The 14047-nt window shown below is 48.0% G+C and overlaps 2 protein-coding genes across 2 annotated transcripts; one reads left to right on the forward strand and one right to left on the reverse strand.

Moving 5' to 3' along the window:
- Positions 1-368: 368 nt before the first annotated feature.
- Positions 369-9025, forward strand: LOC117647621 (cell division cycle and apoptosis regulator protein 1-like). The gene is made up of 21 exons (XM_034389475.1): positions 369-450; positions 1610-1659; positions 2198-2266; positions 2385-2509; positions 2588-2650; positions 2735-2943; positions 3025-3224; positions 3315-3453; positions 3533-3721; positions 3804-4029; positions 4110-4402; positions 5110-5341; positions 6246-6317; positions 6425-6631; positions 6720-7025; positions 7121-7279; positions 7355-7609; positions 7693-7990; positions 8081-8200; positions 8282-8397; positions 8491-9025. Exons 3-21 carry the CDS (start codon positions 2215-2217, stop codon positions 8611-8613), a joined length of 3384 nt encoding a protein of 1127 aa, XP_034245366.1. The 5' UTR covers positions 369-450; positions 1610-1659; positions 2198-2214; the 3' UTR covers positions 8614-9025.
- Positions 9026-9509: 484 nt separating this feature from the next.
- On the reverse strand, positions 9510-13261 carry LOC117647400. Its single transcript, XM_034389128.1, has 8 exons — positions 13218-13261; positions 12663-12858; positions 12482-12560; positions 12240-12324; positions 10809-11064; positions 10440-10735; positions 10075-10219; positions 9510-9587 (listed from the first exon to the last, which is right to left on the reverse strand). The coding sequence occupies exons 1-8, from the start codon at positions 13259-13261 to the stop codon at positions 9510-9512; spliced, it is 1179 nt and encodes a 392-aa protein (XP_034245019.1).
- Between the last annotated feature and the right edge of the window lie 786 nt (positions 13262-14047).

Consider the following 14047-nt stretch of genomic DNA (forward strand, 5'->3'; position numbering starts at 1 on the left):
CCGCTGAGTATCAAAAGTACCAACTACCAACAACATTAATAAATAGTTTGTAACTAACATATCAACACGTTAAGGGGTTTCTAGATTGAAAAATAGTTTTTCTTTTGTTTAATTTAAGTAAATAAAGTGATGGATCTATTTTATATCAAAAGAAGTTCATAGAAAAAAATCAAATTAACGTACTTATGTTGGTAATATCTACCTCGACATCTAGAAGACCTAGAGCAGACGATGTTTTTAACTTTGTACTGATATTCTCTGTCTGATGGGACAAAAGTTCGCAAATGGACGTAATTATTATGTGGGTGATGTTTTCCACATTTTCTCTTCCGTAAAACGCCATTTTTTAATTTTATTTAAAAAATTAGGTTTTGGAGAGTGTTGGCTGGCATTGTGGATCAGGCCGGCAGTGAGTCGACGAACAGAAACAGATCAAAGTGATATCAACATATTCTACCTTCCTCTGGCCTGCTGCTAACATCGGCGACCCGTGGCGCTACCTCACGGACCCGCGGGAACTACTGATATGGCGGGAGATTTTGAACTTGGAACATATCAAAAAAGGTTTGGGAAGTGAATTTTGATCTGTATGACCTTAATTCTAATGAAGATGCTTCCCATGATAAAATATTGTGGCCTAAAGTGGATCCCAGGCACATAATTGACTACTTTTTGGTGTTCCCAAGAGCTCGGGTTGGGGTGGTCCGACTAAAGCTTTCTCGACATCTTTTTTTTTTTTAGACCTACTGCTTTTTCTTGAATTATTGATTGACTTCTTTTGTATGTTTTGTGATCACTGATCATGTTAACCTACTGTTTCATTAGAACTGCAATGTTACTTCTTCTTGAACAATTGAGTGAAAAACTTATTTATGCAGCTTTTTTCTTTCACTTTTTGTACGCAAATGAAGAGAAAAATTGATGTTTCTCACCTTCGTTCAAAGTTTGTATTAATTAAATCTTAATATACACTAACAAATTGCTCACTTGCTCGCCCTTATCACAGTTTATAAAGAAATCGACACTACAGCCATAATTCTCTCTTAACTGTGATAGTAAGGGCGAGCATGTGAACAATTTGTTAGTATATATTAAGATTTAATAAAAACAATTTCTAAATGAAGGTGGGGAATATTAGTTTTTCACTTCATTTGCGCACAAAAAGTCAAAGAAAAAAGCTGCATAAGTAAGTTTTTCACTCAATTGTTCAAGAAGAAGTTACATTGAAGTTCTAATGAAACATTAGGTTAACATGATCAGTGATCACAAAACAAAGAAATAGTCAATCAATAATTAAAGAAAAAAAATTAGGTCTAAAATAAAAGATGTCGAGAAAGCTTTAGTCGGACCACCCCAACCCGAGCTCTTGGGAACACCAAAAAGTAGTCAATTATGTGCCTGGGATCCACTTTAGGCCACAATATTTTATCATGGGAAGCATCTTCATTAGAATTAAGATCATACGGATCAAAATTTACTTCCCAAACCTTTTTTGATATGTTCCAAGTTCAAAACCTCCCGCCATATCAGTAGTTCCCGCGGGTCCGTGGCGCAGCGCTGTATGTTGTCCCCTGAATGTAGGCAATTTCAAGGAGCCGAGGAACCAAGAATTTGTTTGTTGTGTTAAATAAGTGTGTTTGCGCTTCATTTTAGTGAATGGTAAGTTTCGAGAGATTGACAATGGTCCACTTTTCGTGTCCTGGTATTTTAGTTGTTTTCGGCTTCTTGGTATGGTGGCTATTCGGAACCGAAAATTTTGCCCTCAGCGGCGTTGGTCTCTCGGCTTGGTCTATCAAACGGGGACCTTCTGATAACTCAGGACATTATACAGCTGACTATTTTGTCCACTATTTTATTTCACTCATTGATTTCAACTTCGCGCGTCATCGCCTTACGTTTGTACGTATCATCCAGCATTGATATCTCATTTTTTGCGTTGTTCCTTCCGGCTAAAGCAGCCCAAGCGGCCCCTTCAGCCTCCTGCCTTGTCGGGAACAATTCCGTGTCAATTCGCTGAAAGCCGTTGTCGTCTGCTGTCGGTGTGCTGGGCGCTGTACTTTGTACCTTTGAATACACTTCAAATATTGTTGTTTATCTTAAGTTGCATGCGAAGCGCTGATACTATTACTGAGTTAATCATAACCGTAACCCGTTTTGATTTACGAGTAACTCTTTTCCTTTTCTCTGGTCTCCACAGAATAATATCTCATCAAAATGTCTCAGTACGGTTCTGCATCGAAGAACCCACCCTGGGCTCGCAGCACAGGTAATTAATATGGATTAAAATTTCTTCCACTTTTTAATCAGAATAACAAGTTGGTCAGGAAGAACCGGTAGTAATGCAATACTTGACAATTCATTGTTCTTTCTACTTTGCATTATAGATGTTAGCAATGTATCGGTTCAACAGCAGATACAGTCTCAGATGATTAACCAACTTGGACAACAAGTCATGTACCAACAACAATCACCAGTTTTCCAGCCACCAATCAGTCTGCAGCAGGTTCCTGTAAGGATTTCGCTTTATTTCTTGTATTTTCCTGTTAGTTCCATATCATACCCTATCATCAATTTTTTTGGTTTCCAGAACAACAATATGATGCCTCTGAATCAATCTTCAGTTGGCTTACCTGGCTTAAATACTGCTCAGGTATGACGATTAGGCTTTGTCGGAGGTAGTAGATACTCTACAGTTCATCATTTCTAATTTTTGTTTTTCAATTTGCTTGAATAGTTGTATGGCCAGTCAAATACGGTGAGCTATCCAGTTCCTCGAGCATTAAACTCATCAGCATTTGGAACACCTCCAGTCACTCAACAAATGCCCCCAAGTCAACAGCCACCCACCACACAGCCTCCAAAGCAAAGGGTCTTCACAGGAACTGTTACCAAAGTCCACGATAACTTTGGCTTTGTGGATGAAGATGTCTTCTTTCAAATGAGGTAAATTTGTTTTACTATAATCGGTAGAAGGCGTTTGCTTCAAGTACTTTCATGCCGACCCTCACCCGTTTACTTTTGCAGCTGTTGTGTGAAGGGCTCAAACCCTAATATTGGTGACAGAGTCCTGGTGGAAGCATCCTTCAATCCAAACATGCCGTTCAAGTGGAACGCTACCAGACTGCAGGTCTTACCAATGCAAGGTCAAGGGCAGAGTGCTCAGGGCCCTCCAGCACGCAAAGGCTTTTCTGATGCCCCCAGCTACAATGCAGTTCCCGCCCCTGGTATGCATGGTTTTAATCCACTCCCATGCGCTCATTGAAAACTTATTACCAACTGCAGTAATTTGACTTAATTTAATTATTACATTCCAGTTGAACGTAATAATGATGTTGGGCATGGTAATTTTGCCCGATCGCGCTCCCCGCGACGTGACCGCGCGCGAAGGGATACTGACACCAGAGATGTTGACGATGATCGCAAGAGAAGACGAGACTCAAATGACAGGTCAAAGTAGGTGCATCGTCACACAATACTTAATCTTCTATCTTCTATTCAGCTATTAATGTTCTTTTGTGTGTCTTCAAAATAGGGACAGAGATCGGGAAAGGGAACGTGACCGAGACAGGGAACGTGAAAGAGAGCGAGAGAGGGACAAAGATAAAGAGAAGGGCTCTACAAGGAGTCCATCTGTTCGCAAAAGGAGCAAAAGTCCAAGAAAACGCAGAGTGCGCCCTGCTCCTCGCTATATGGTTCATGTTCCTAAAATTGCACTAGATGTGTAAGTACTAAATAACTTGAGAAGATACCTTGATTTTTTGAAATGTTGTTCATGTGGTTGATTTCTTTCCTCGTGCATGCAGCCCAGATGCTGATGTTCTTGAGCTGCGTCGGCGGTACAGCAACATGTATGTTCCCTCTGACTTTTTCCTTTCGAACTTCCGCTGGGTGGATGCCTTCCCCCCCAACACTCCCTTCACAATGGACAGGCCTTGCTCCTTCCATGTTATGCATCGTGATACGGATCAGGTCATTGAAAATACTGCTCAGCTGGATCCCCCTGATGCAGATTACCTTTTTTCAGCAAAGGTAAGAACACTAAATTTTTGAGTAAAGTTTTGCCGAATTGAAACCAAGATTGAAACTCAAAATAATTTAATCTCTTTCAGGTTATGCTCATGAGCATGCCACAAATGGGAGAGTTCCTTAAAAAGTGTTGTCAAATGAGTGAAGATATTGACCCAGAATCAGACGGAGAGGGCCGTGACTTTGTCCATCCCACTAGACTTGTTAACTTTTTGGTAGGTCTCCGTGGTAAAAACGAAACCATGGCCATTGGTGGACCATGGAGCCCATCTCTAGATGGTCCTAATCCTGAGAAGGACCCCAAAGTCTTGATTCGAACAGCAATAAGGAACTGCCAGGCCCTGACTGGTATTGATCTGTCCACATGTACACAATGGTAAGTCATGAATATATTATGAATAGATTTTATGGGTACCTGTTAAACATCTTGGTTATTATAGGATCATTCCGTTTGTATTCCCCCCATCATTTAGAGTATTATATTCATGGAGAGTTGTTGTTTGGTTATTGGGGTGATGAGTTTTGCATTAAATCTTGCGATCAGTACTTCAAACGCATTTGTATAATCTGTACCGTAGAATAGTTGGTGGTTCTGGTTTGCTTTTTTATCAAATGGCTTCCCTACCAAGAAGGTGGGGAGCTATCATATCTCTTAGACTACTTAAGAGCTGCTACTATAGAACAAGATATTTTGAATACTGCACAGTCATAAACCTGACATGTGCCAAGCTGTGGGATACTGCATTTTGTTTATGTTTATCTTTTGTTTGGCCTCTTTCCTCATTTTTTTAATATAATAAGACTTTAGTTGGGCTGCCTCTATTCAATCTACCAATGTGGCACTCATTGCTCTCACGGCCGTCCTTCAAAGAGGCAAAGACCCTTAAAAAAGATAAAAACAAAATTTACAGCCAAACACTTGCTTCAGTGAGGAAAAGTGCACACTTCTTCTCGTCTCACCAATCTGCTGCCACCAGAGGATTGCGTCTGAGTCTCCTTGAAATCTTCGCGGATAGGTGTGGGAGACTGAGAAACAAACCTTGAGATCATCATAGTAACCTGAGAATGGCGTTTTCGTGACAGGTACCGCTTCCTGGAGATTTACTACCGCCGGAGCGAGACTACTCACAAAGGCAAGCTGCTGCCGGCGCGGGTTGAGACAGTGGTACTCTTTCTGCCAGATGTTTGGAGCTGTGTACCAACCAGGCTGGAGTGGGACGGGCTTCATCTCAACTACAAGCGGCAGCTGGATCGCAAGCTCAAGGCGCTCTTGCAGATCGACTGCGATGAGGATGCAGCCACCGTTGACGAAAAGGCATTGACTTCTCACCAATCATAGTCTAAGTCTAGCATAAGTTGTGTCTTCCCTGCGCTCCTTGTGACTACAGGATCCTGGGCCCCAAACCCTCCCCCTCTGGTTGCTCTGTGAGAGTGTGGTGGCAACATGCAGCGACTATGCAAGGAGGGCAGGACTGGAAGCAATCACTAGCTTGGATTTGGAGACATATATCTCTCCGGCTTTGCAATGCATTTCATTCAGCATCATTTGTTCCAAGATCGCTTCCAGGGTGTCTAGCATCCAGCTATTCAGGACATTTCTAATGGCTGAATACTCTGAGTGGGTAGACCTTTCAGGATCTGCTGAAAGCTGGATCCATAAGTGGAGTCTTCCAAGCAACTTGGCATTTTTTTTTATTTTTTTTTTCCATTTTTTTTTTGTTTGTTTTGCTCACCTTTTTTTCTTTTTTGTTTTTCCCTTCTCATTCTCTCAACATTCCTCCTGCTCTTTTTGCCCATGCTTATTGACTGACATACATATAGTAAACTAATTCATTCTTGATATCCTCCTTTCCCACTATAAATGGGTTTTGGACCATTGGAAAGTCCTATGTTCAGAAAGCAAAGAATTTCAAACAGTTACTTCGCCCCATAGTATAGAAATCAATCTGCACTTGTGGGTTGGTGTTTGGGGCTTGCACAGTGTGGGAGTCGCGTTAATTTCATGGCAGATTTTTATGCACCAATTTGTTTGGAGCACTGGTTTTATTATAATTTCTGTAAGAGCAGTGGCCAAACATTTTGTCTTAACTGTCTTTTTTCTCTTTATCAAAAATAAAATGTTTGCATAAGAGAATGTTGGAGTCCGAGTTGAGAAGTTTTGTTTATTTTTCCATTCTTTACTTTTTTCTTTCTAACTTTTTATTCTGCACATAATACAGGATGGTGATGAAACCACTGTCATGAGGAGGGAGCCTACTCCTTGGAATCGACTAGACGCTAAGTCTTTGAAGGTAAAAACTTGTGCATTATTTTGTTGACTTTTTGTGTCGAAATGATTGTTTTTTGTTCTTTTTTTTTTTGGTTGGATATTTTAATTAGAATCATCAATTTTTTTCAGGTTTCAGAATTACGAGAAGAATTAGAAGCTCGCAGTATGAGCCCTAAGGGTCTCAAGAACCAACTGCTTGCTCGCCTTCAAAAGGCCTTGAAATCTGAGCAAGACATTGAAGAGAAAGGAGGACATGAAGAAGTAGTTCCAGAAGTTCCAAAGGAAGTGGAAAAAGTTGGAGAGAAAGTTGAGGAGGACGAAAACAAGAAGAAAGAGGTACATTATCCCGTAATGATTTGCATATTATTTGGTTGCTGACATATCTAATGATGTGATTCACATGCTTGTGTTTGCCTTTTCTTAGGATGAAGAAAAGAGAAAGCTTGCAGAAAAAGAAAAGGTGGTTTTAGAGAAAAGATATGAAATGCCAGATAATCCACATGTGATTGTTCACCCAAACCGCATTGCAAAGTCAGGAAAATTTGATTGCGTCACTATGTCTCTTTCCTTGCTTTTGGATTATCGCCAAGATGATACAAAGGAACATTCATTTGAAGTTTCTCTCTTTGCGGAGCTGTTTAATGAGATGCTGATGAGAGATTTTGGCTTCCGCATCTATCGCTCATTGTATGAAGCTGCAGAAAAAGTGAGGGAAGAAGAGAAAGAAAAGGTAAGTTCAAACTCTTACAGCGTTTTCTTCTTAACTGATGTTTGATAAAGAGTAATTGTTTGACTGTGAGATTGGAACAATTTCTATTTGTGCAGGAGCGTAAGAAAAAGGAAGAGAAAGAAAAGAAAGAAAAGGAAGAAAAAGAGAAGAGTGTGAAAGATTCCAAAGAGCCTTCAGAGGAAAAGGAAGAGTCCGAAAAGGATACAGATTTAGAAAAAATGGAAGATGACACCAGTGAACAAGATGCGTCTCAGGTATATTGATCTCTTGCTTGGTGTGTTGCTCAAGCACCAAAGTGACCCCTTTTTAATTTGCTTCTCATGTTCCAGGATGGAGATAAAAGAAGTAGAGATGAGAAGGAGAAAGATGAGAAGGAGGACAAGGACAAGAAAGACAAAGACCGTGAAAGCAAAGACCGTGAAAGCAAAGATAGAGACAAAAAGAAGAAGGAAAAAATGATGACAATCAATCCACAGCTGCTTCTAGCATTTGTGTACTTTGATCAATCACACTGTGGGTACATCTTGGACAAAGATGTTGAGGAGCTTATGTATGCTTTAGGTTTAAACCTTTCTCGAGCACAGGTGAGCCATACCTAATTTATCTTATTGACAAATTTTGCTTTGCAAGTTCTCTTAATTTACTTGAATGTCACATTTTGCCAAAGGTTCGACGACTGGTTCAAGCTGTCCTGAGCAAAGACTCACGTGATTCTCGTGAGAATAGGGAAGCCCTGTTTTATCGTCGTTTGACTGACAAACCTAAGCCAGAAGAAAATGGAACATCAGAAAATCCTGCAGATGATGAGATTATTGATACTAATACTAATCTAGATGCTAATCTAGAAATTTCCCTGGTTGGCAACCGAAGTCTTCTGCCTGTATTTATCAATGATGATAGTGGATCTCCTCCTTCCAAGCGGGCTAGATTAGACAAAAGTGAGGAGTCGTCAAATGCTCCAGAGGGTAAGAAATTTCTTTTTAATTTTGGGTTTTCTCATAAATGCACCATGTAGCATTCAAATCCATTATAAAATAATATTTTTGGTCCTGCAGGACTTGTTATGTTTAGGGGTGGCCTGTTGGATGTTGAAAAACTGACAGAGCAGCTTAAGCGGTCTGAAAAAGCTCGCGCAGATACTGAAAATATGCTAATATCTTTAAGAGAAGAATTAGGTATGTATTGAATATGGAATGTTTTGTTATTATACAATGTATATAAATCAAACTATATCTTAAAAATTGTTTCAAATTTAGGTTCCACCAAAAAATCAGCTGATTTATCTTCTAACAATGTTAAAGAGCTCACCATCAAAGTAGAGCAGCTTAAAAATCAACTTGCCTCCACTACTGAAAGCCTGAATAGTGTCCAGGTACTGTGTTTCTATATATTTAAAGCTGGAAGTGATTTGATTTTTTCAAGCTCACTTTCCCTTATTTTTCATGGTGATTTTAACTCTTTTCAGGTGAAATCTGAGGTTTATGTGAAAACCCTGAAAGATATGTATGTAAATATTGAAAAAGTTCTACCCCCTGTATCACAGAAGAATGAAGTGCCAGTCTCAATTAAAGAAGAGGTAACTGAATGATAGTGTGTGCGGCTATTTTGATGTGTTTCAGGTATGTTGTTAAGGAATGTAAATCGTTCAAGTTATGTTAATGGGTGGGGCTGATCTGTCATAGGATTTGAGCAATAAATGAACTCTTGTAAGAGGTGCGCACTTTGTTGTTAAATTAGAGAGTTTAATCAAGTCCCAAAATTGAGTTGGGATCAAGCAAGAAATCAAGTTTATGTAGTCTTTGCTATGATATAAAATGATTTGTGTGGACCATGGTCTATTTTAGCTGTGCAGATGTAGAAGTATTTGATTTACTGTTAACAGTCTAAGACTGCCTTTCAAAGGTGGAAAAGGAATTTTTTGAGGATTGTTCCTTTCTCTTTGTGTCACTTAATGCTTTTACTGATTGACAATAATACAAAGTTGTTGCTGGTGCCTCTTTTGTAGCTCACCTTTTTTGCCTACGTCCTGCAAATTTAGACACAACAGAATCTCAAAATCCATCAAAATAACTACAGTCTCTTTTTAAGGGAAACATTGTCTATCATGTTTAGTGTTATATTACATGATAGTACTCAGTCCAGTCATATTTACATTTATATTTTTAAATAATCACATCTTGACATCACTCCCGTGAGCATCCATAATTGTCTTCCTATTGTCTCTAGATTAGTTGTCTTTACCATGTGGAAATCATTTTGATTTTTAATTTTTGGTGATATTTTGAGCAACGGTACTTACTCTCTACGAGAACGCTGCTCGATGTTTGTCAATTTTTTATGTGGAATGGAAAAAGTTGTGTATAATATAGTGGCAAGAAAAGGTTAAAATAAAATACTGGCTTTCATAGCTTTAAGATTTGTTCAAAAATATCTTTGACTCACAACAAATACCTGCAGAGATTTGGCTTGGCAATTTCACTGACTCTAAGTTGTGATATAAAGTGCTGATGATGGATCAATTCTTGCATTGTGTCCCTTCCAGTGGAAATCAGAAAATACTAACTGAAAACAATGAGCTTGATACAGGGAATTACATGGCATTATTATTTGTCCTTCTTCCTATTTGTCCTTGTTCTGTTTTTGTTTGTTTCTATTGTGTGTGTTTCATTAAGGTGCCTCCTCGTTGTTTCGACAAGCGCTCCTTTTATTGCATCAATAATAAATAAAGTTATAACAAGTACACACGTTTCTCATTTACTCGACCCGACGTTCCTACATCAATCACTATGGGGCCAGCGCGAGCTGCGCCTCATGCAGTCCGCGTTGACCCTCGGCAGTCTTAAAGTCACGTTGATGCTGAGACAGGGGCGTAGCTACACTGGGAGGGGAGGGGCTTGGCTTCGCCCGAGACGGCTGACTAGCGCCGGGGTTTGGCGGGGAGGCGGCGCGAGGGCCGCGCCTTGGCGGCCTTGGCCATGGCCTTGGCGGGGTTGGGGGCGGGGCACGAGAAAGGTCGCCCCTTGAGGGGGATGCCGGTGGGGCCGTCGGCCTGCGTGCAGATGGCCGTGGACAGGGGGTGGCAGCCTGCCCGCGGGTTACCCCAGCGGCCCAGGAAGCGCAGCCAGCCCGCCGCCGTCGGCGAGCCTTCGTACAGCACGGCGAGGCGCTCCCAGGTGCGCCACGGCGCCCCGTAGCTAGAGGGAGAGAGAGACAAGTCAGACCTCAGCGCTCCACCAGGCCGCCAGCGCCCGCCGAGCAGAGGGTAGGCAAGCCCGCTCGACAGGACGGTCGCGCAGGGTAGCCTACCCTCGAGTCCGCGCGCGCTGGCGGCCAGTGTGCCACTGCGCCGCTGCGCGTTGTGCTGGCCGTGCCCTAGGCCGTGCCACATGCTGTGCTGGTTGTCTGCGGCCTTACCCGCTGTGGTCGTAGAGGCGGGGCACACGCACGTAGCGGTGCGAGCCGGGCCGCGTCCACAGCCCGTGCGAGCCCTGCGCGGCGAACAGCTCAGGGCGGCCGGTGGCGCGGTGCAGGCGGGCCATCAGCGGGAAGGAGGCGCGCTGCAGCAGCTCGGAGCCCTTCCGCACCTCCTGGCGCTCCAGGACCAGGTGCCCCGGGGTCGCCCCCGCCACGCCCGGGGCCGCCCCGGACCAGCGGTAGAACGCGCCCGCCTCGTGCGTCGAGACGTACATGGCGTCGGGGTGGCTCTCCTTCTGCGGAACCACACAGAAATGTGATGACAGAAACACGACACAAACGGGTATTTGAACCAAGATCTTTCCTTACCGAGAAGAAGAGACTGACGTGCTCCCAGTCGCCGACGTGCGCGCCGAAGCGCCGCCACGTGCCCATGCACGAGCCCCAGAGCAGCGGCAGCGGCCAGGGCCCCAGCGGGCCCAGGTCCAGCACGCAGACGGGCTTGCCCTCGTTGTAGGGGAAGAACATCCAGTAGGTGACGTGCAGCAGAGGCTCGGCGTCGGCCGGCCCGGAGGGCACCTCGTTGTCCAGCAGTCTGCGAGACACGAGACACATGGTGGTGGTGTGTCATACCGGGAACACCCCTGGAGATAGTCTTGTGTCCGGCGCCGGCGGCCAGTGACATGTCATCCATCGCGATTTGCCAGCCCTGTGCGCGGGCGCGGGGCCCTGCCTGACGTGAGTCATGTCATAATGGCTGTCAATGTTACGACGGAGTCGCGAGTAGCCGCTGGTACACTGTACGCCCGCAGCGGTGAGCGGCGCTCCAGGCTGCGGGGCACGCCGCGCGGCCCGCCGGCCCGCCAGCCCGCAGCAGGTGGAGCACACCATCACCCATCACGCCGTGCCCGCCGCGCCACGCCACGCGTTCCATGAAACTGCCCTCAACAACTGGTTTATGACTCGTAACAGAGCTCCCCGCCGGTCCCTGTCCCGCGGCCGCGAGCGTGCAGACGCCGCGCGTCCCCGCCCCGTCCCCCGCCCGCCGATGATTGGCCTAATCCACCACGGGCGAGCGGGCCGGGCTGCACCGCGCTCGCGCATTATCTCACCGATTTGGACAGGAGAATGTGAACAAGCTGCATCGGGGGCTTTTATAGCTTATGCAACTAATTGTGAGGAAGGGACAAGGGAGGGGGCCATGGCCATTGTGCGCGCTGGCGCCTTCTGGCGCCCTGCGCCCCGCTCCCTGTCCTTCGGACGACAACGGCCCGGGCCCTTCAGACATCCACACCGGCGGTCCCTGGGATTCTGGGACGGCCTGAGCAGTCATGGACGCCGCAAAGTGGCCGTCAGGCCGCCTTCCTCCCCCTCCCTTCCGTCAAAACGAAAACGAAACCCGGCCGAGATTCCGAACCTGAGCCTCTCCGATTCCTTTCACTTTCGATGCGCGCCGCTCGGCCACGGCGGCCGCGGAGTGACGGCGTGCATGGCCGTAGGCAGGCCTGGCCATAGGCACGCGTGCATCGTGAATACCAAACAAACGCGTGCCTAGCGCCACACGCAACCGCTCGTCACGCGGTCGTCACGCGGTCGTCACGTGGCCGCGGCCTTCGCCGGCACCGCTACTTACTCGTCCTCGGTGTCGGGGCGGTCGGGGACGGCGTCGGGGCTGGCTCCGGGGGTGCGCTCCGGCCGTTCCGGGCCGAGGCCCCTGCCGCCCCGGCTGCGGGCGCGCTCGCTGGCCCGGAGCTCGCGCAGCTCGCGCAGGCCCGGAGGCCAAGGCGACGCTCGTCACACAGCGTGACCACGGCGTAGACCGGCACGGGGCCGCGGCTCGGGTCATGGCCGTACAAGAAGGAGGACGAATTGCCCAGCAGCTCCTCTGGAAAAAAAGAACGGAGGAAGAGGAAAGAAATTAGGGTATGGCTTTGTGTGTCAGCGCGGGGAAAGCCCACGGGTCTAATGGCCGTGACTGTCGCAGGGCGCAGGTTCAAATACCGTGATGGGTACCGCTTTTTTGTTAATTAGCGGGGACTCACCGACGCTTGCGTTGCTCACGAGGTACCAGGCGGCCGACCTGGGCCCCTGGGGGATGGCCGGGACGGCGTTGGCGGCGGCCTGCGAGGCCCCCGTCGAGGTCCCCGGCGAGGTGCGCGTCGACGCGCGGGCCGCGCGGCTGCTGGGCCGGCCGGCCACCCTGCCGGCGCCGCGGCCCTCCACCATGGCCCTGGGGGTGACGTGCTTGAGGAAGTCCTCCACGCCGGCCGGCATGAAGCGCTCGCCCGGCGACAGCCACACCAGCGGCGCCCATCGCGAGACGAGCCGCTCCACGGCTGCGGCAGAAAGAGAAAGAAAGGCGTTTTGAGCGTTTTTACTGGCAGTGCAGCGGCGCGGCGGCCAAGCGGCGACCCTGTCGCTGGTGCGAAGAAAGGAGCCCACCCATTTCCCCAACCTTGACAGTGCCCCGACAGTGCCGCGCCGCCTCGCTGTCCGGCGGCGCGGTCTCTAGGCGGCACCGTGACGGAGCGACCGCCTAGCCGGCGAGCTAGGCGCCCTGCGCCCGCTGCGCCCCGGGCCTCTACAGTGTAGTGGCCGGCACAGTGGCGGCGTGGACCGCGCGCCGCGCCCTTGGCCAGCGCGGCCATGGCGGAGACCCTGTCGGGGCGGCCTTGACCCGAGTCCGACCTGGGGCCCCGCCCCTTTCTCCGCCACGGCCGTCGAGCCGTCAACCCCCGACCAGTCATCCGGTCAATCGGCGCGAACCCAACTCCAAACCGGCACGGCTGGCACGACGGCACGACGGCGACCTCAACCCTCATCACTCCGATCTCAACGGGGAAAGGCAGCTCGGCGACAAGCCACAATCATAGAAAACAAAAACATTCGACTTTGTCGATTTTAAACCTTTAATATCGCCGAAAAAAATTATGTGCATACTTGGATTCGAACCCACGACGGCCGTGGTCGTTGATCGCTCTCGATTAAAAGCGACACGTTGGGCGACTGACTAAGGCGGCTTCCTATCGTCCCTCTCTGTCCCCCGGCACGCGAGCGTCGCGAGCCTCGCCCGCAATCGCCTTACTGCACCCCCGGCGCATTCTCTCTCTCGCACTCACGGGGCGTCGGCGTCCCACAGCGGTGCGAGAGAGACGGCGCACCCAAATCCGCGGCGCGGGGCACGTGCATCGGGGAAGCCGTAGAGGCGTGGCAGGCATGGCCAGCATGGCCAGCAGCGGGGCGCCGTGAGCCCCGAACAACGCCATGGGGCGTCCCCGTCGTGGCGTCGGGCCGTCTGCGCTTGAGGAGGCATTCAAAACAAACAATGGCAGATGGGTGGACCGTGCAGCCACCGGCGCCACTGGCGCCACTTCGGCTCGCCGGTGCAGAGTGGAGCCGAGAGTCCTTTTCGTCTCGTTCGCACTACTCGTAGGGCGCTCCGTAAAGGTGCGAGCGAGACGAAAAGGACTCTCGGAATGAGTCTGCTGCACAGCCCGTTCCTGCCCGCGCCAAATGCTCGGCCCGGTCCGCCCGTTCCTCCCATACCGGCTACACGCGGCTCGGCGACTCCGACGCCGGCAACGGCCAGGGCAGGCGTGGCGTGGCGT

The sequence above is a fragment of the Thrips palmi genome, unplaced genomic scaffold (assembly GCF_012932325.1).
Source record: "Thrips palmi isolate BJ-2018 unplaced genomic scaffold, TpBJ-2018v1 HiC_scaffold_2, whole genome shotgun sequence".
Lineage (NCBI taxonomy): Eukaryota > Metazoa > Arthropoda > Insecta > Thysanoptera > Thripidae > Thrips > Thrips palmi.

Bases quoted from the DNA above. Each gene is read 5' to 3' on its own strand.
- LOC117647621 (XM_034389475.1), top strand. From the start codon at position 2,215: ATGTCTCAGTACGGTTCTGCATCGAAGAACCCACCCTGGGCTCGCAGC. The intron at 4,030-4,109 runs GTAAGAACACTA...AATCTCTTTCAG, and splicing joins ATTACCTTTTTTCAGCAAAG to GTTATGCTCATGAGCATGCC. The intron at 6,318-6,424 runs GTAAAAACTTGT...AATTTTTTTCAG, and splicing joins TAGACGCTAAGTCTTTGAAG to GTTTCAGAATTACGAGAAGA.
- LOC117647400 (XM_034389128.1), bottom strand. From the start codon at position 13,261: ATGAGGGTTGAGGTCGCCGTCGTGCCGTCGTGCCAGCCGTGCCG. The intron at 12,859-13,217 runs GTTTGGAGTTGG...TCTTCGCACCAG, and splicing joins CCGTCGTGCCAGCCGTGCCG to CGACAGGGTCGCCGCTTGGC. The intron at 12,561-12,662 runs GTGGAGGGCCGC...GGGGCCTCGCAG, and splicing joins ACGTCACCCCCAGGGCCATG to GCCGCCGCCAACGCCGTCCC.